Here is a 21,475-nt window from a genome sequence, read left to right as displayed (position 1 = left end):
AATTATTTACTGTGATCTAATTACTTTTTAGTCTAAAAAGTAATGTATTGCTTTATATTTTATATACTTGCAATAACATTACAGTTACTGACTTTCAATTAAAGTACTTTTAAGTACATTACTTTTGCTAAAGTAATATGTATAATACATCAAAAATACAAATTCATATCTGTTAGCGTTTCTATTACAGCTGAAGGGTGTGTGACAATAAATGAGGACATATAGACATTATGAATTTGAGCAGAAAACCAAAAACTTTTCTAAGAAAAGTTATTTAGAAAGTAAAATATTTAGTAATGTTATTACAGATTACTTCATCTAAAAAGTAAAGTAATCGGATTACATTTTAGAGATGTAATTAGTGTAGTGTATTGTAGTGGATTTCTTTGAGTAACTCACCGACAGGGTTGGGAGGTTTACTTTTGAAATGTATTCCAGTACAGATTACAGAATACCTGCTGAAAAATGTCATTTGTAACGTATTCCGTTAGATTGCTCAAAATCAGTAATGTAATTTAAATACTTTGGATTACTTCTTCTTCAGCACTGGTAGATTTTTTCACTTGTTTATCTACCATAGTAAAAACAAGGCTGTAGCAAGGTATTCTGGACCCCATTCCTATTTAAAAAAAAAAAAAACTTGAATCGTTATCACCTTTCACCCCACTAGCTACAGACCTGAGTAAGAAATATATTAAAAATACATTCTCTGAAAAAAGTGTAAACATCGCATGTAGTGTTGATTCTAAAACAAGGTAAAGCAAATTCAGATATTTTTACAGGAAAACAATACAACAATGATCATCAAGAGTAAGATGTTTGCGGTACATCATTGCCCAAATATCAAATGTCTTTATAGAGAAAAAAATATAATTGTGCTTAGTTAATTGTGCTTAGTTAAAATGCACCTTAATAGGTGCATTTTAAAGGCCTAGAAATAGCATTTTAGCTTAGCATAAAGCTAAATTTTCACGTGACAATTTACACAAGGTTTATCTGCTGCTCCAAACTTACTTCAAAACCACAGATAGTGTACACAAACACATCCTCTGATTGCGTCATTAATACAGATAAATGTTTTCCATCTGAATAGACTAATAGACTCCATCTAATACTACATTAAATAAATAACAATAAAATGCAAAGTAATCGCTTCAGTAATCAAATACTTTTTGAATATATCTGTATTCTGATTACCAACTATTTAAATTGTAACTGTAGTGGAATATAGATACTAATATTTTGTAATCTATACATGTAACGGGATTACTAATAAAAGTAATCCCGTTACATGTATTCCATTACTCCACAAACCTGCTTACCCAACACACACACACACACACACACACACACACGCACACACACACACGCGCACACACACACACGCATACACACACATGCACACACACACGCGCACGCGAAAGTGAGAGAAAGTGAAACCTAAGAACACATCAACCTTCCACCTTTGTAGTTTATTTATTCTGAACAATCAATAGCAGCACAGTAAAAACAAAACAATTCAACCAAAAGTAATAGTATAGAAACAAACTAAATTCAAAAATCAATGCAGTTAAATAAACTAAAAGTCATGAGGCCTGCATTGTTCTAAAAGAAGAAATCATTACAAAAACATGATATTGTAAGGCAAACACATGAGAATTAGTTTAAGAACAGGACAAATGAAATCTGGAATGTATATGTGCAAACTAATAAAAACAGAGACTTGAATCAAGATGATGTTTTGATTTCTCAATGAGAGAACGTTCTGTCTTCATTGACATAGTTAGGAGCCACAAATATTCCTGCTGTCAAAATGCTACAATACACTGCAGAAAAATGTATCAAATAGCTTATAATAACACTAACAATAATTACCATTAAATTCATAATCAGTAAAATAAAGTGTTGATCACTGGCTCATTATGTCCTTATGGCTAAAAATACAAATACAAATACCTGACATTATCTTAGTAATTTTACACATTCATATTCAACACAACCTAAAAATGGCACTTATAAAACTAAAATATAATCCTTCATCGTATACACATTAACAAATAAAAATACATGTGTCCACAATTACATCTACACTACAGATTATGCCTAAAAGTATGTGGACACCCAAATATGTTTGTTGAACATTTAATTAAAAACATTTTATACATTAATATGGAGTCTGTCCTCGATTGGCAGCTTCCACTTTTCTAGGAAGGCATTTCACTATAAGTTGGAACATGACAGCAGGTGTTAGCTCCAAAACAGACACAAGAATATCAGTGAGGTCAGGCACTTTTCTTTATGAGCCTCTCCCAAACTGTTGCCACACAATTCTCTACAATGTCACTGTATGCCGTATCATTAAGGGCCTAAAGATAACCTACTAAATAGAAGCGGGTGTCCACATACTTTTGGCCATTTAGTGTATACAAACAGTCACAGTACAATGTCTTCATTATCTCATTGAAGTCTTGATTAAATGAGCACCCTGTAGAATAGGGGTCTTATCGTGTTTAGGTAACTTTAGGTAAAATAAAACAAAGCCTATGATGCATGCGCATACTTCATACTAACAGAATCCAAAAACAGTCCCTAGACTGGCAATTTGACAGTAAGAAAACAGTATAAATCATAGTGCTCAAGTTACAGTATAAAAACAGTTACTTTTGAGTTAACATGGTCTTTAAAGGCTCTCTTTTTTGATCATCACACATGGCTCAGTACAATCCTCCTGCCCTAAACCATCACAGCTGAAGACATGAAGCTACTTCCTCTAGTGGCAGAGGATGTGATGTAATATTCCTCTTCCATCATTTCATCAATATTTCTGTCATCATGGTAAGAGGACAGAGACTCTTTCTCCTTCCCGGAACAGGAGGCACTGTGATGTGAAGGCTCATGATGATCATTCTCATCATAGTATTCTGAGAGATCCTGTCAAATTAGTATTGATTAGAGTGTAATGTGAAAGCACTTGTTAGAGAAGCTTTCGATCTGTGAGTAATAAGCCTGAATAATGCATGGAAAATGAACATGCCATTAAACATGTATGATTAACCATCTTAAATGCCACGTAGGATTAGAGGAATGAGAGAGAGAGAGCGAGAGAGAGAGAGAGAGAGAGAGAGAGAGAGAGAGAGAGAAAGAGAGAGAGAAATGGGTTCTTACTGTCATTGGCTGTTCTCTCTCTGTCTCATAGTACACTTGATGAGAATCAGACTCCAAAGGTCTACTGATGGTCAGCTACAAAATTAAAAGGTAATGTTCAGGGTGAATTTATGCACTGTACAATCTTGATAAACTCTCCAAGAAACAATTACTTGCCAACAGCAGTAAACAACACACTGAAATCAGACCTATCTAACACACAAAAACATATTTACATGAATATAGCTCTTTTTTAATATTTTCTCTGCTACCTCTGATGCCAAATGAAACAAGATTGTTAAAGCTCTTGTTGTAAATCATACTGTAATTTCCTTCTCTCTGAAATAGACCGAAAACCTTAAAGGAATATTCTGGGGTCAATACAAGTCAAGCTCAATCAAAAGCATTTATATTTTTTATTACCACAAAAATGAATTTCAGCCCTCCTTTTCTTAAAAAAAAAAAAAAAAAAAGTTTAACACAATGGAAAGGAATGGGGTCAGTTTTTTTTAAGGATTTAATGGCAGAAATGTGAAGCGAATAAGTTTATAAAATTTCTTACATTAATTCTTCTGTTAAAAATTGTGTATTATATAAGCTGTAAAGTTAAAAGTCTAAATCACTGTTTTAATGGTCTTTTTAGGGTTTTAGCGTTATGTCGTCATAGCAACAAAGTTGTAAAATTTTTTACAACTTTACACAGAAAAGTTTTATCACACTAAAATCACGTTAACATGCATACTGTTTAAGTCTTGTGGCTATACTTTGAAACAGTGAGTATTATAATGTTTACAAATTGGCCCCATTATCTTCCATTGTAAGTGCTTCACTGTAGCCCAGATTTTTGCTTTCAAACACAAACACAAATGAAGGGACAAGTCGAAATACATTTTTGTGGTAATCAATATTTTGACACAAATGCTGTCGATTGAGCTTAACTTGTATTGAACACAGAATATTATTTTAAAACATGTGATCATCCTTAAAGCGTAGTTCACCCAAAAATGAAAATTCTCTAATAATTTACTTATTCTCATGTCATTCCAGATGAGTTTGACTTACTTTCCTCTGCTAAATACAAATAAAGATTTTTAGAAGAAAATTTCAGCTCTGTAGGTCAATAAAATCAAAAAATAAAGGTCCAAAAAGCACATATAGGCAGCATAAAAGTAATCCATAAGACACCAGTGTTAAATCTATATCTTTAGAAGTGATATGATAGATGTGAGTGATAAACAGATCAATATTTAAGTTCTCTTTTACTATAATTCTCCACTTTCACTTTCACATTCTTCTTGCTTATCGCCACCTACTGGGCAGGGAGGAGAATTTAAAGTAAAAAAGGACTTAAAGAATTATATGTTTCTCACCCACACCTACAGTATAATATCACTTCTGAAGATATGGATTTAACCATTGCAGTCTTATGGATTACTTTTGTGCTGAGTAAATGACCGAATAGTGAAAAAAAATGCAGACAACAAGGGCCCTGTATATATGGAATCTGCTTTAATAACGTTGAAAGACATGCCAGGTTGATACCTCATTAGTTGGTTTAGAGAATGCCAAGAGCTTGCAGAGCTGTAATCTAGGCAAAGGGAGGGTACTTTGAATAATATAAAATATAAGAGAGTTTTGATCTGTTTAACTTTCTTTTTTTTTCACTGCATAATTCTCATGATTTCATTTGTGTAATTTCATACTGTAGTTTTGATCGCTTTTTAACATTTGGAATAGTAATAATGAGTAATGAATAGCCATGTCCAAACTTTAAACTGGTAATGTGTTGTCATCTCTCTCTCTCTCTCTTCTCTCTCTCTCTCTCTCTCTCTCTCTCTCTCTCACCTCATCTCTACTCACTCTGTCTGCATTGGAAAAAGACTTCATGGGAGGAGGAGGCTTGTGACTGGGCGGACCTCTGTGAGTGTATACAGACAAACACACACAGACAATCAGTAAAACATTTATAGGTCATTCATTGGTCAATATTAATAAGTAGGGTACCAGTAAAAGTACTGATTAATTGATTACTCCACTGAAAGAGTGAGAGAGAGAGAGAGAGAGAGAGAGAGAGAGAGAGAGAGAGAGAGAGAGAGAGAGAGAGAGAGAGAGAGTCTTAAGTTTGACACTCACTTTGCACTTTTCCTCTTGTGTCTGAGGACGATCATTATGATGGTTCCTATGATGGCAAATAAGATGAGCACACTAAGAATACCACCAAAAATACTTCCCGTAGTGGAACCCTTCATTGGCAGTGGAGTATCTAAACAGAGAGAAAAGGAGAGAGAGACTTTGACCTTTGAAATGCCTTTAAAAGGGTCATATCATAGAAAACATAATTTTCTGTTAATGAAGGTTGGGGCAAGATTAATTATATTGCACCCGACAACAAACCCACAAAATTGTCAGAAAAAGGGTGGAAATGGTTGTGCAAAAATAATTTACAACCATTGCTAGTGCAAGAAACCTTGAATAACATTATAAGTGGACTTCAGGGAAAAAAGTATGACATGACCATCAAATGTATCAGTGCTTACATTACACAAAGATCACAAAAATCTACCCCCACTCCTAATAACACTTCACAAAAGTTAATAAAGGACATTATTATAAACATTTACAACAGAATCCTGGGTCCTGACGCCACAATAATTATGAAATGTCAAAAACGCTCACTAAATGCAATGTTGTCGAAATGCAATAATTTAAATGTAGATCTAAAATAAGATTTACTTGAATACTCTCCGTTCTCCAGGTCAATGGGTTTCTCCCCACCTCTAGGTCAGTGGTACTCATTGCGCGGCCCGGGGACCACATGCTATTAATATGCCCTTAATTTGCGGCTCGCGGTGATTTTCCTATTTTCCATGAATTATACATAACAATGATACAATTTCAATTCAATGTGTTTAATGCAGGCTTGAATCACGTAATTGAAAATATCAATTGTTCCCTGGACGGCAGATAGATGGCAGTATAGCGCAGCTGTTGAACAGAACGGCAGGAATAAAACGGAACTGCTCAGCTACAGCAACAGACACATATCAGTTTGCTAATATGGGCTGAAGTTGGAGTTTAAACAAAGATTTAAGGATATCATGGAGTACAAGGAGATTTTCCAACTTCATTGAGAACACCTTTCATGTGCCAGTGTCATCTCTTACCCTAGTCATCACAGCTCTCTGTCCTGACTGTGCTGGAATAGAGAGTGAGATAGTAGAGCTGCAGGCAAATGACACTGCAAGGTGAACTAAGATCAGGTGTTACCCATTTATGGAGCCTTGTGTCAGACACAGAGTATCCACTTCTGAAGCAGTGTGTGCAAAAGGTGACATTTTTTGTCTGCACTTATTCATGTGAAGCAACATTTTCAGCAATGAACCTGGGAAAATAAATATGCTCTTTAAAAACTCTCTGAAAATTATGTTGGAGGTGTTATGCTGTCAAGTAAGATTAAAGTCTGGTTTATGGATTAGCGAAGAATGTTATGAGAGAGAGGAGCCCAAAAGAATGATAAAAAGAAAGAGAATATTGGCCATCCAGACAGACCGGTTTGCAAGGATAGAAGGCATAATTCTCTTGTAGGGCGAGGAATTGAAAAGAAAGACAGGGCTTGGATGAAGGGTTGTGTGCACGTCACGTCTCACTCAATATCTGCCTTGTCAGTCACGTCTTTCTTTCACTACTTCTGTCTCGCACTGTCACTCTGTGATTCGTGTCCTAAAGCGCTATTTCCTCTTCTCTCTTGCTTGGTTCAGCTGAGGATGGTTGACATCTCTGTGCTGATGACACAGCCGAGCAGTAACTCATATATACACAAAACATACATGCTGGCACATAAACAGCATTACACACAGTTCATGAAACAGCACATGCTAGAGTGACTCCCATCACTAAACATAATGATGGAGACAGTTTATTCATTGGAGGAAGAGATTTTAGCAGTATACCACAAACACAGAAAGAGATGGAGAGACAGAATATGAGGTGTGTGGAGGAAGTGAAGGTCACTGCAGATGGAGACAGAATGAGGTAAGAATATGAATGTGTGTGTGTGTGTGTGTGTGTGTGTGTGTGTGTGTGTGTGTGTGTGTGTGTGTGTGTGTGTGTGTGTGTGTGTGTGTGTGTGTGATGTAGAGGAATGGTGCTAGAAAGCACACAGAGGAGAAATCGATCAATCAACATGACATCTCCGTTTATAAACTCCAGTCTCAGTGTCTCAGACAGAACGGACACAGATTGCTGTGCAATAACTTCAGTCACAGTCGAAGTTGGCTATGTCACTTTTACTTTATTTAGTTTAGTTTTACAGGGACGGTGCGCATTAATAAACTCTAATGGGTTCAGGATGGGCAAGGAGAGGCGAGAACCAGCAGAACAGTCAACATAACTTTAATGACATAAAAGAACTGAAACATATAGCGGCCGTGTGTGTCTCTCTCTCTCTCTCTCTCTTGAACTGACGCCCCCGACTTTATCCCCCTCCCCTCTGATTAGGTGACTCAGTGCCGGCCATGCACCCTCATGGCCCGGCCATGCGCTCCTCCTCGCCACACTCCTCCACCGCCCAATTCAGGCAGGGGAAACATCTGGCATGATGTACTCCCCTCCCTTCCTGGAGGGGTGGTGTTGCCCTTTCGACCGTCCTTCTGCCGGCAGGCCTTCCCCACCTCTCTGGAGATCTGGGAGAGACGAGGGTAGTGAGAGGGAAAGAGCGAGGGGGAGAGACAGAAAGGAAGAAAGAGAAGAATGAGAGAAAAACTCACTTGCTGGTCCCCGGACATGCTGTCGCCTGGTCCTCAGCCACTCAATCCTAGGTGTTTATTCAGTACTGTGGCTAAATTGGTTAGGAATAAAGCCTCAACAGAACCAGATATTCTGTCGCAGCACAAGAGTAATTGTGCATGAATTTCTTTGTCTATGTAAATGAGTAATTGTCAAACCAAACAAAAGTAAAGCATGGAGTGCCACAGGGATCAGTCTTAGGGCCTCTGCTTTTCTTCTTGTATATGCTTCCCCTGGGAGATAATATCAGGAATCATGGAATAAGTGTCCACTGCTATGCCGACGATACCCAACTTTATATTTCTTCAAAACCTGATGAGATTTCACAATTCACCAAAATAGCAGTGTATCAATGAAATAAAAGATTGGATGGCCAGAAATTTCCTTCTACTCAATTCCAACAAAACAGAGGTACTAATTATTGGACCAAATACTCTAAAAATAAGCCGCTAAAATATAATTTGTCTCTCGAAGGATGTACTGTTACATCATCTTTAATAGCGAAGAACTTAAGTGTTATATTTATACCAATCTGTCCGTTGAAAATCAAATTACCAATGTTTGTAGAACAGCGTTCATCCACCTTAGAAATATTGCTAAATTAAGACACATGCTCTCTGTTGCTGATGCCAAAAAAACGAATTAATGCGTTCATGACCTCAAGACTAGATTATTGTAATGCATTACTGGGAGGATGTCCAGCAAGATCAATAAATACACTTCAATTGGTTCAAAATGTAGCTGCCATAGTTCTGACAAGAACCTAGAAATAGTATCATATTAGCCCCATTTTATCATTGTTACATTGGTTACCTGTTAAATTTTGTATTAATTACAAAATTCTGTTAACAACGTACAAAGCTTTGAATGGTCTATCTCCGCAGTACTTAAGGGACCTTCTACCACGCTATATTCCATTACATTCATTACTATTGCAAAATTCTGGCCTGTTAATAGTTCCTAGAATATCAAAATCCACAAAAGGAGGTAGATCCTTTTCATATTTGGCTTCGGGTCTATGGAATAGTCTCCCTAACACTATTCAAGATGTAGACACACTCACTCAGTTTAAGACTAGACTAAAGACTCATCTATTTATTAACCAATCTATTAACCAATCCAAGATGGCGGCGCGGTAGCACGCAGCGGCCACTCCGGATCCACAACGGTGCTATTTTTGTTAAAAAAGCCCGACTTTTGCAACACATGGACATCGGAGCAACCAGTGCTCGTGTCTACCATCGCCAGACACTACTCAAATATAAGAATCATGCAAAAACCAAGCTGCATGATGACCTGCAGGAGGCGCTACGCGTACTCGGCTTGCTGCGGAGACCAGGCCTCCAGCCCTCGGCGTCGCCTGATGCCGGTGGCCGGGGAGAGGACGTCGTAGCGGTGTCGCGAAAGCGAAGCGCGAAAGAGGGCGGGGTCCATGCTAGGCTAAAAACAAACCCTAGCCGGCCGGCTCTCCCGCCTATCCTGCTCTCAAATGTTTGCTCCCTGGACAATAAACTGGACTATATCCGACTCCAGCAGGCTACGCAGCGTGAGTTTAGAGACTGCTGCGTCTTTGTTTTCACGGAGACGTGGCTCAGCGACAGAGTTCCGGATGCCGCCATTCAGCTAGACGGGCTCGCCTCGTTTCGTGCCGACAGAAATACAGCTCTCTGCGGTAAGACTCGCGGTGGTGGCTTGTGTGTTTACATCAACACGGAATGGTGCAAGAACTCTATGTTAGTCTCTAGTTACTGTTCATCGCTGTTGGAGCTTGTGACTGTTAGATGCAGACCTTTTTATCTACCACGGGAATTCACCACTGTTTGCATAACCGAGTTTACATTCCCCAGCGCTAACGCTAAGGAAGCGCTCTGTGAACTGTATGGGGCTATGAGCTGAACTGCAGAACGCTCACCCCGACGGACTGTTTATTGTCGCCGGAGATTTCAACCATGCAAATCTCAAGACAGTGCTCCTAAATTCCATCAGTATGTGGACTTTGCAACGAGAGGGGCTAACGCGCTTGATCTTGTTTACACAAACATCCCAGGCGCTGCACCGGGCGGAGCCCCGCCCCCACCTCGGCTACTCAGACCACATCTCTGTTATGTTAATTCCAGCATACAGACCGCTAGTCAGACACACAAAACCGCTTCAGAAGCAGGTGAAAACCTGGCCAGCAGGAGCCATCTCTGCTCTTCAGGACTGTTTTGAGTGTACTGACTGGCACATGTTCAGGGAGGCTGCAACATATGGCGATTCTACCAACTTGGAGGAATACACAGCATCAGTGACCAGCTACATCAGCAAGTGCATTGATGATGTCACTTTCTCCAAGACCATCACCACACGCTCCAACCAGAAGCCGTGGATGACTGCGGAGGTGCGCACGCTGCTGAGGTCCCGAGACTCCGCCTTCAGAGCAGGCGATAAGGCAGCCCTAAGAACAGCTAGGGCCAAACTGTCACGGGCAATCAGAGAGGCAAAGCGCGACACGCCCAGAGAATCCACAGTCACTTCCAGGACAGCGGTGACACGCGGCGCATGTGGCAGGGCATCCAGGCCATCACCAACTACAGGACAACATCAGTTGCCTGTGACAAAGATGCCTCCCTTCCAGATGCGCTGAACGACTTCTACGCTCGGTTTGAAGTGCAGAACGATGTGATGGTGAGGAAGTCCACCCCTCCTCCCAACGACCAGGTGCTCTGTCTTACCACGGCAGATGTGAGGAAAACTCTACGTAGAGTCAACCCACGGAAGGCTGCTGGACCAGACAACATTCCTGGCAGAGTGCTCAGAGGATGTGCAGACCAGCTAGCAGATGTTCTTACCGACATCTTCAACATCTCTCTGAGCAGCGCCGTTGTTCCAACGTGCTTCAAGGCCACCACCATCATCCCCATGCCAAAGAAGTCTTCAGTGTCCTGCCTCAACGACTACCGTCCCGTCGCACTTACACCCATCATCATGAAGTGCTTCGAGAGGCTCGCCATGAGGCAGATTAAGACCCAGCTGCCCCCTCACTAGACCCACTGCAGTTTGCGTGATCGTTCAAACCGTTCAACGGACGATGCCATCACCACAACCCTCCATCTGGCCCTCACCCACCTAGACAATAAGGACTCATACGTTCGAATGCTGTTCATAGATTTCAGCTCAGCATTCAACACAATCATTCCCCAGCACCTGATTGGAAAGCTGAACCTGCTGGGCCTGGACACCTCCCTCTGCAACTGGATCCTGGACTTCCTGACTGGGAGACCTCAGTCAGTCCGGATCGGGAACAGCATCTCCACCACCACCACACTGAGCACTGGGGCCCCCAGGGCTGTGTGCTCAGTCCACTGCTGTTCACTCTGCTGACTCACGACTGTGCAGCAATGCACAGCTCGAATCACATCATCAAGTTCGCCGATGACACGACCGTGGTGGGTCTCATCAGCAAGAACAACGAATCAGCATACAGAGAGGAGGTGCAGCGGCTGACGAACTGGTGTAGAGCCAACAACCTGTCCCTGAATGTCGACAAAACAAAAGAGATGGTTGTTGACTTTAGGAGAGCACAAGGTGAACACACTCCGCTGAACATCGACGGCTCCTCTGTGGAGATCGTCAAGAGCACCAAATTTCTTGGTGTTCACCTGGCGGAGAACCTCACCTGGTCCCTCAACACCAGCTCTATCACCAAGAAAGCACAGCAGCGTCTCTACTTTCTTCGAAGGCTGAGGAAAGCACATCTCCCAACCCCCATCCTCACTACATTCTATAGAGGGACTATTGAGAGCATCCTGAGCAGCTGCATCACTGCCTGGTTTGGGACTTGCACCGTTTCGGACCGCAAAGCCCTGCAGAGGATAGTGAGGACAGCTGAGAAGATCATTGGGGTCTCTCTTCCCTCCATCAAAGACATTTACAAAAAACACTGTATCCCAAGAAGCAACCAGCATTGTGGACTGACCCCACACACCCCTCACACAAACTCTTTACCCTCCTCCCGTCTGGCAAGAGGTACCGAAGCATTCGGGCCCTCACGGCCAGACTGTGTAACAGCTTCTTCCCCAAGCCATCAGACTTCTCAATACTCAGAGACTGGTTTGACACACACGTGTCCTGAGTTGCACTTTAATAACTGTCACTTTATAACTGTCTGCTACCTCAATAACTGCTATGTGCATAGAACATTATCTCATAGTATGTTATGTTTACATTTTTAGAAACTGTCATCTTTTTGCACTACTGAGTACTGGTCGGCGCTGCACTGTCTATTGTCCTGTTCATTGTCAGTAATTTGTTGTACTGTCCCGTACTTTTTGCACATGTTTGCACGTGCACTTTATATAGGTATTTTATTTCGTTGTGTAGTCTCATGTGGTCCTATGTTGGTCCTTTGTTGTTTTTATGTAGCACCATGGTCCTGGAGGAACGTTGTCTTGTTTTGCTGTGTACTGTACTAACTGTATATGGTTGAAACGACAATAAAAACCACTTGACTATTTAGCCAGGCATACACCAAATTTATCCTTCAACTCACAATTAGGCTGCTTTAGTTAGAGCTGCCAGAACCAGAAACCAGAAACAATGATCATGATTGATCATGATCTATAACGCTGCAATAACTGAATAGTGTCTATGCTAATATTATTTTATTTGTTTCCCTGTCTCAACCTCGGGACTCCTATACTGAGGTCACCAGAACCATCTGGATCCAGCTCCATTCCTGCTTCGTGTTGGACTCCACTGCTACATGTCGCTGAATGATGATGACTAAATGCAGCCAGTGCCAGCCAAACATCACTTCAGTCTATTATGATACTTCAGAGGATGAACTGATGCCAACTCCAACCATAAGACATTGTCTGAACCTTGGATTTAGGATGGACCACCCCGAACCTCACCGAAATTACCGGCCAGGTTGAACTACGATGCACCTCACTGATCTCTGCCTGCATCACCTCGATCTATTGATGGACTTCACTCTTGAAATGGAATACATAGACTATCAATTGCCAACAAAAGCCTTCATCAGCCAATTAACAAAGGACAATTGCATCTATATGAACTTCTGCAGTTAATACAGGATGGACTTCAAAAACATTAGTCATTAATCTTACAGTTCATACAAAATCTATGTTTAAACACTGTCCCTTAACACTTACTTAGTTTAATAATTTTAAACCATGACTTGCACTATACATAAGTAATATTGGCATTATATGCATGATGTCAGATGGAAACTGGCCCCCACAGTGAGACTGGTTTCTCCCATTAACCAACATCTTATGGAGTTTTGTGTTCCTTGCCACAGTTGCCTTCGGCTTGCTCGATAATTTTATCTAATTACACAATGATGACTCATAGACATTATAGACATTACAGTTTTATCTTTTGTTGATGCCTGATCTTCTGTAAAGCTGCTTTGAAATGATGAAATAATGTGTTGTGAAAAGGCGCTATACAAATAAAAATGACTTTACATTTTAGATAAATTATTTTAAAATTAAGAGATTTATCTTTATTTAATTTTTTGTTATGTAACTTTTCAACACATACACTGTTACCATTGTGATGACAAATAATTTAAATAGCTAATGGGTCATTTATAACAACAGTCTAATGCATTGTCAATAGCCATGATCACTTGGTCAAGAATTGTCAACCAAACTGCATTGCAGAAAATCACATTATTCATATTTTTACAAAGTATGGGGTGATAAGGTGTTCTCACTCCCAATGGGGCATGTGGTAAGCTGTACGTGGTTCGCGAAGAGTAGCGTGAGCCTCCAGTGTCTCGACGGTGTCATGCATAGTGAGCCACGTGATATGATGCATGGATTGACATACATGCCATGACATGAGGGAGATTAAATTATTGAATATAGAGTATAGAGAATTGTAATTTTTGGGTGAACTATCCCTTTAATACCAAACGCAGATGAGATTTATTTTAAAAACCGACAGATTCCCATTCACACATGTAACCTGGTTTTCAAACACCCATCCAATATAATCTTGAAATTATTATTATTATTATTATTAACACAAAAACAGAATTTCCCTCCATTATCCCACTTTCCCTTGCCTTTGCTCTTAGTTTAGAGTAAATGAAACTAAAAGCATTTTGAAAGCACTGTTTGCAGTAATTCAGTTATGGTGATTAGCATAAGGTCACATGACCCATCTCTGCCGCCACAATCCTATTTCACACATTGTGTCTAAAGTGGCAGGTTGATAGGATTAATTTGTTGAATAAACAATTTAAGTTGAATTATGGATGTGACAATGTGAAAAGGCATAAGCAATTAGAGAGATTATGGCTGTAGACATGATGCTCTGTCAAAGCAAGCTTGCAAATAGGGTAAGAAAGTGTGTTCGTTTTTGCGTGTGTGTGTGTGTGTGTGTTTGTGTGTGCATATGTAGAAGGGAAACCAAGCATCCAGATAAATTCTTAATGGAGTTATATTATCAGCAACCATTCTGACTGAGTGGAATTTGACATCAGAGTGTGAGACAATGCATACTGAATACTAGGGATGCACCGAAATTTCGGCCGGCGAAAATTTTCGGCCGAAAATGGCACTTTCAGCACTTTCGGTTTTCGGCCGAAAGAGAAAAAAGGCCGAAAATATGAGCCGAAAATATATACCTCCTCGCCCCGCCCCTCAGTGCTCAGATTTCAATCTGGATCGATCTAGCCCTTATCACAGCGCTACCAAACAAAGGCCGATCATGTCAGCGGTGTGGAAATTCTTCAAAGTTTCTGATAAGGACATCAAATTTGCGATCTGCAGTGTTTATTCAGCAGAACTTTCAAGATATATATATATACAGAATACAGCAAGAGATTCTACAGGAAAATGTCACAACTAGCGCAGCTACAACACAATTTGAGACGTATAGCTGAACTACGCCAGAAGCGACAATCTCCTTGACTACGGGCGCATAAACAAAGACCGCTTTCCTTTGCTTGCGCGGATTGCGCACAGGTATTTATCTGCCCAAGCACCAGCACAGAGAGTGAGAGACTGTTCAGTGCAGCATCTTATGTTCTTGATGAGCTTTCTGACAGGAGAGACTGTCAGAAAATTTAGCAACTTTTGTTCTTGAAGAGAAACCGGTCACTTGTACTTAAATAGAAAGCGGTCCAATATGATGTGTAGCAATTACATTACACTTGTTCTTCACTCGAGGATACATCTGTCGTTTACAGTTGAGGTTGGATTTAGTTCAATTACTGTTGTTTTGCACAATCATTTTCACTTAAAGTGTACATACGTTTACATAAACAGAATAGAGCACTGATCTATATATATATATAATTATATATTATAGATATATATAGATCAGTGGAATAGAGGCCCTCTGCCATTCTGTGTTCTGCCTTTTGTTTTAATTAAAATTACTGTTGCATATTTAAACTTTTTGAAAGATGTTAGCTAAGTTAATTTCTTGACTCTTGTTTTGCATATAATAGTTTTCTAAAACTTGACATTATTTGGATAATTGTTAATAAAATCTGTAAAATGTGATTTTTACAGAACTGAAAGAAGAATAATATTTAATATAGTTTTAATATATTTTTTGTCCAATTTTGGTGTGCTACTTTCAATAAAAGTGTGATTTATTTTATTGGTTTGTAGTTTTTCAATTCAGATTAATTAAATTCATGAAATTAATGAAAAAGTATAAAATTAATACAATTAAATAGGTAAAAATGTCAGTTTCGGTTTCGGTTTTCGGCCAAGTGCATCCTGGATTTTCGGTTTCGGCCCAGAATTTTCATTTCGGTGCATCCCTACTGAATACCAGTAAGAGAGAGAGAGAGAGAGAGAGAAAAAAAAAAAGAAAAAAGGCATAGAGATCAAAGAAATGATGACACATCTGACTCAAAGACAAACATTGTAACCCACTCACATGGAGGATCCAACCTATCTGAAACTCATAGAAAACCCTCAAATATTGCCTCAGGTGAACACATGAGAGCGAACGGCTGTTTCCAAAAGCTGAAATTCTGCTTTTGCATGATGCATCCTATGCTGTCTGTGATATCCTACAATCCTGCGTGTGTAGTTCTGCGGTTGGTGAAAATAATAAAAAAAAATACCGTCTGAAAGCAGTTAAAAGTAATGTATAAATACCCCCTTTTCCATTATTGTGTTACTCAGGACTCTTGTCACCTTTGGAAGGGATTTCAACCAAGAAATAAGCATAGGAGTCAATAGATATTTTCTTGAGTATCTCTAAAGCTCACTTAAATGTGTTTTAGATCATAAGACATGACATAACGGTGACATGGAAGCCAGTCTCCTTGTGAGGTGCCTTCATTTAAAAAAAGTTGCCTGAAGTCTATGACGGACGGTAAAGCGGGAAGGCAACTGCCTTAGCTTTTGGACACAGCCGATGTGTTATCATCATGCTGAAGGGTTTATCTGATGCATTCTCTTTCTCTGACTTTGAACTGGTCACCATTCATTTAACTGGAGCTGCACTGAGCACTGTAATATGCTGCATGTACGCAATGCAATTTGACTCACCCCATCAGTCTTCATGATGACAATGCGGCACAAGTGTGTGTGTGTGTGTGTGTGCGCCAAGGCATATCAGACATGGGGGACATGGGGTCCAAATGGTGGATTTATATATGGTTCTTTGCTAGTTTCTACTTTGAGCTGATTGAGCAAACATCCAGTCAATCACAGGTGAGTTTCATGAGCCAAAAAAACCCTTACGTAATAGGACATCAGTCAGACAGTCTAGAATAGCACTAGTTTAGCAAGATCCCTGTTTATAACTGTATTACACATTATATTTATTTCTATTCATTTTGCTAGATAAAGTTTAGCTCTGTGTGATATAAGTTAATATAATATGACAATTGATGATACACCAGGTTCACATCAAATATTGGAGTGAACGATCATACATTATATTTCTTAACATAGTTACTCTAACCATACAATTTGTCCAATAGTGGTCAATATTAGTTTATTGTATTCTATTTACAGTATAATATAGTTTTCACTTTCAGTATAGTCTTAGTTCCCTATTTGTCACTCACTCAACATTCAATCATTCAATCAGGGGTCAATCTTGGGAGCCCGAGACACCTCTGATCTTTGATAAAAGGCCAATGAGAATTGGCGAGTGGTATTTGCATGCCACACCCCCACACATACAGGTATAAAGGAGCTGGCGTGCGAACCGCTCATTCAGATTTTCTCTTCGGAGCCGAGCGGTTGATGTTCATTTAGCTGAATTCCCTTCACCTTTCCATTCACCTGACGGCGCAATACAGCAGCTTTCTCCCCCCTCTGCATTGGTGCACTGCAGAGGTCTTTTTAAAGATGCCTTTCCGCTTGTGTGTTATTCCTGGTTGCGGCCGTTATTTCTCGCCTTCCAACGGCCACGATCGCTGTCTTTCGTGTCTGGACCACCTCCACTGGGTAAATCCCCACAGACATCCCATTCCTCAGCACACTCGTTTGCCCCGGACAGGCTTCCAGATGAGTGCGCCGGCTCGTCTCAGGGCGAGTTCGACCTCTTGTTCATAGCCCGCGAAGGTGATGAATTTCCGAGAGTGGGCTCGTCCAGTCAGACACGGAAGCCTCGGCTGGGCTTCCTGTTTCAGGTATGGTTGGGCTAGCAGCGCTCTCCCCTGAACCTTTGCAGCTTGATGATTGGTTACTGGGCCCACGGCGTTGCTCACAGCCACACCCCAGTTCCTTTTTTCCCGGAAGTGCATGAGGAGCTGACGTGGTTGTGGGAGGCACCTTTCACTGCCCGGTCCCGATCTTTCAGCTCTCCTGCACTCACTACCCTCGATGGTGGGGCAGCCAGGGGCTACTCGGTGATGCCCCCAGTGGATAAGGTGCTCGCGGTTAACCTTTGCCTGCAGAGCGCCACAACCTGGTGTGGGCGCCCGAACCCCCTTCCAGGGCCTGTAGGTTTAAGTCGTCCCTGCCAGCCAAAGCCTATGTTGCTGCTGGACAAGCTGAGTCTGCCCTGCACGCCTAGGCTCTCCTGCAAGTCCACCAAGCCAAGGTGCTGAAAGAGAGAGGGTAGTTCCGCTCCTGGATTGATGCAAGAGCTGCGCTCGGCGAATGACCTCACCCTCTGGGAGACGAAGGTCACGGCACTGTCTCTTGGGCGCCACCTCTGGATCAACATGGTCGAGATGAGAGAGGCAGACAAGGCACGGTTCCTTAACACCCCCATTTACCAGGCTGGCCTATTCAGCGACACCGTCGAGGACTTTGCCCAGCAGTTCTTGGCAGTGAAGCAGCAGATGGATTCCATTCAACACATCCTGCCATGGCGCAGCTCAAGATCCTGCACCCTGTCTGCTCGTCACCAAGGGCGTCCTCCTGCTTCTGCACCGCTCCGTTGTCGAGCCCCCCGCAGGAAGCAGACGCCACCCGTCTCACCGCCGGCCACCAAGATGAAGACCTCGAAGCACCCCTGAGACAGGCGACCAAGGTACGAGGAGACCTGCTGTTTCGTATCTGGTAGACAGACCACTCAGTCCTCCGGTAGAGGGCCGGGAGGAGAATATTTTGTTTCATTCTCATTTAATTTTGCCCCACACTCAAGTAGCTACTGTACCCAAAAATTCAACAAAAGAGCAGTTTTCTCATTCCCTGGGTCACATACCTGGTGTGCATCATGACTAACATCCACAATTCCATTTTGGTAGGTTCGGCACTCCAGCGGCATCCCCCTGCCCCTGCACGCCCAGCTGCGGCATAAACATGCCCATACCCAGATGGTTTCGACAGACTGAGGTGACGATATATCTCCTCCCCCCTCCCCGACCGATCCTCTGGTTGGTATCAGGAGCCAGGTAAGTGCTTCAATGTGCCTTGACTCAGCACAGCCACAGGGCTGAAGTTTCTTCAATGTGGCACCTCTGGCTCCGCCCCACCGTGAGGCACCACCACCGATACGTCTGATGAGATTTTCCCCTTGGTCCCCCTCATCCAGAGCTTGGACGCATGAATTACGTTCTCCAACCTGTCGCGATGGCTGGCCCGGACAGACCAACTTGGCTACATGATTCAGTGCACCAGGCCACCGCCCAGTTTCAGCTGCAATCTTGGGTCAACTGGGAAAAGTGCAAGCTCATCCCGGTTCAGAGCATCTCTTTTCTCAGTTTGGAGTTGACTCAGTCCCGATGATAGCGTGCCTCATGAATGAGTGTGCACAGTTGGTGCTGACCTGTTTGAAGGCATTCAGACAGAAGACAGCGGCTCCACTGAAACTGTTTCAGAGGCTCCTGGAGCATATGGCATCCTCAGCGGTAGCCACACCGCTCGGGTTGATGCATATGAGAAGCATATGCTTCAGCACTGGCTCCAAGCTCGAGTCCCAAGATGGGTATGACATCATGGGACACATCACGTGGCTATCACACTGGTCTGTCGCTGCCTCTTCAGCCCTTGGTCCATCCTCATATTTCTACGGGCAGGTGTTTCCCTAGAACAGGTCTCCAGGCACGTGGTGGTTACAATAGACGCCTCCAAGATGGGCCGTGGCGCTGTGTGCAACAGGCACACAGCCGCCAGCTCCTGGACGGGCCCACGGCTACATTGGCACATCAACTGCCTCGAGTTATTGGCAATACTGCTCGCCCTGCAGAGGTTCCGGCCCTTGATCCAGGCCTACATCAACTCTCAAGGCAGTTTACGCTCACATTTTATGTCACAACTCACCCGGCGTCTCCTCCTCTGGAGTTAGCAGCACCTCAAGTTGCTGTGAGCCACTCACATCCAGGGCGACCTCAACACTACCGCAGACTTGCTGTCATGACAGGTTACCCACAAGAGAGGGAGGAGACTAAAACCTCAGGTGGTCCAGCTGATTTGGAGTCGATTCTGGCTGGCACAGGTAGACCTGTTTGCTTCCCCAGAATCCTCCCACTGTCCTCTTTGGTATACCCTGACCAAGGCACCCCTCGGTATAGACACATTGGCACACAGTAGGCCCCCTGTACTGTGCAAATGTGCATCTCCCACAGTGAGCTTACTTGCACAGACCCTGTGCAAGGTCAGGGAGTAGGAGGAGCAGGTCGTCCTAGTAGCACCCTACTGGCCCACCCAGACTTGGTTCTCGGTCAGCTGAGCTTAAGGCACTCTCTTTAAAGACTTCCATCAAGAGGGTAGGTGACCTGCAAGCATTCTCTGTCAGCAAAACGTGCCTGGAGTTCGGTCTGGCTACTCTCACAGGATCCTGAGGATTGCCCACTGGATCACTGATGCAATTGCTATGGCATATCACCCCCAGCACGTGCCGCCTCCCAAAGGGCTATGAGCCCATTCTATTAGGAGTGTGGTGGCCTCCTGGGCCCTGACCAGTGGTACCTCTCTAACAGACATTTGCAGAGCAGTAGGCTAGGTAACACCCAACACCTTTGAGAGTTTCTACAATCTCCAGGTTGAGCCGGTTTCATCCTGTGTCTTAGCAGACATGGACAGGCAAGTTCGGGACAGTGGGTTGGGTGTATTGAGCGTCTTTCACCTCCACTGAGCTGAAGACGTGCGCTGTTGAGTCCCAGTAGTGTTCACAAAATGTGCTTCCTGGATGACATCCTCCTAGCCCTGTGGCAGACAGGTTTGCTGAGAAACTCGCTGCCGGCACAGTACACCTGCTAACTGAGCCCTGTACTGGGGTAGGTGCTCAGCATGGGCTAGTTCCCCATAGGTAACCCCATGCGACGTATATCTTCCGCTAAATCAGAGCAGAGTTGGTCCTTGGGCTGAGGCCCCTCTGCCCCAGTCACCATGTTTGTATAAACTCCTCCCCCATTGGGAAGGATCTACCATTGGACTTCTACACATGACATACTTCAGACAAAAAATACTTGGCAAGACAATGTGATGTATTTCCACTCAAAATGCACCCCCCCCCCCCTCCCCCTCTCCCTCTCTCTGGGAGGGGTGTGGTCTCTGCAGTGTCTTCCCCTTAGGAGTGGTGGTCCCAGTCGGCTGACAAATGTTCACTCTTTTTGGGGAGAAAAAGAAGAAAAGAGGGAAAAATGCATGACTGGGCTAGCCTGCCCCTATTTTTTGGGCAGTCGACTTGTCCTTGAAGGGCCATTCGATGCTCATAACAGCGTTGGGGGTGTTTACGTGTCAGCCTAGTGCACTGGCTATGGGCACTCAGTAGTCTGCCCGTCTTGCACCGTCAGTTCACATAACACAGTTCAGCTAGTTGTGGCATTTTGAAGGGAACCCCTAGTGTCACTTCATCAACACAACGTTGAGTGAGTGACAGATAGGGAATGTCCTGGTTACTTCCGTAACCTCAGGGAACGAGACATTGTGTCCCTCCTACCACAACGCTGGACTACCCTCTGAAATGGCTGGGACCTTAAATGAGTGTTTCGCATGCCAGCTCCTTTATACCCGTATGTGCGGGGGAGTGGCATGCAAATACCACTCGCCAATTCCCATTGGCCTTTTATCAAAAATCAGAGGTGTCTCAGGCTCCCAAGATTGACCCCTAGGGGATACTCCCCCTCAAAACCTCTACTAAAGTCTCTTTGTAGGTCTGG

At 42.7% G+C, this 21,475-nt stretch overlaps 1 protein-coding gene across 2 annotated transcripts in view; it reads right to left on the bottom strand.

Moving 5' to 3' along the window:
- Positions 1–1,466: 1,466 nt before the first annotated feature.
- LOC127655841 (nectin-2-like) overlaps positions 1,467–21,475 on the bottom strand; it is a 110,012-nt gene continuing 90,003 nt past the window's right edge. Inside the window, exons 7-10 of one of the 2 annotated variants that reach the window (XM_052143843.1) lie at positions 5,278–5,407; positions 4,990–5,062; positions 3,166–3,240; positions 1,467–2,931 (exon numbers count right to left, since the gene is read on the bottom strand). In XM_052143843.1, the coding sequence (XP_051999803.1) occupies positions 2,734–2,931; positions 3,166–3,240; positions 4,990–5,062; positions 5,278–5,407 (476 nt within the window). In that variant the 3' untranslated portion in view covers positions 1,467–2,733. The remainder of the gene's footprint in view (positions 2,932–3,165; positions 3,241–4,989; positions 5,063–5,277; positions 5,408–21,475) is intronic. The other variant, XM_052143844.1, reaches the window with a different exon arrangement.

The sequence above is a fragment of the Xyrauchen texanus genome, chromosome 15 (assembly GCF_025860055.1).
Source record: "Xyrauchen texanus isolate HMW12.3.18 chromosome 15, RBS_HiC_50CHRs, whole genome shotgun sequence".
Classification (NCBI taxonomy): Eukaryota; Metazoa; Chordata; class Actinopteri; order Cypriniformes; family Catostomidae; genus Xyrauchen; species Xyrauchen texanus.
Note: the sequence above shows the minus strand (reverse complement) of the source record. Positions and strands in the feature narration are given on the sequence as shown.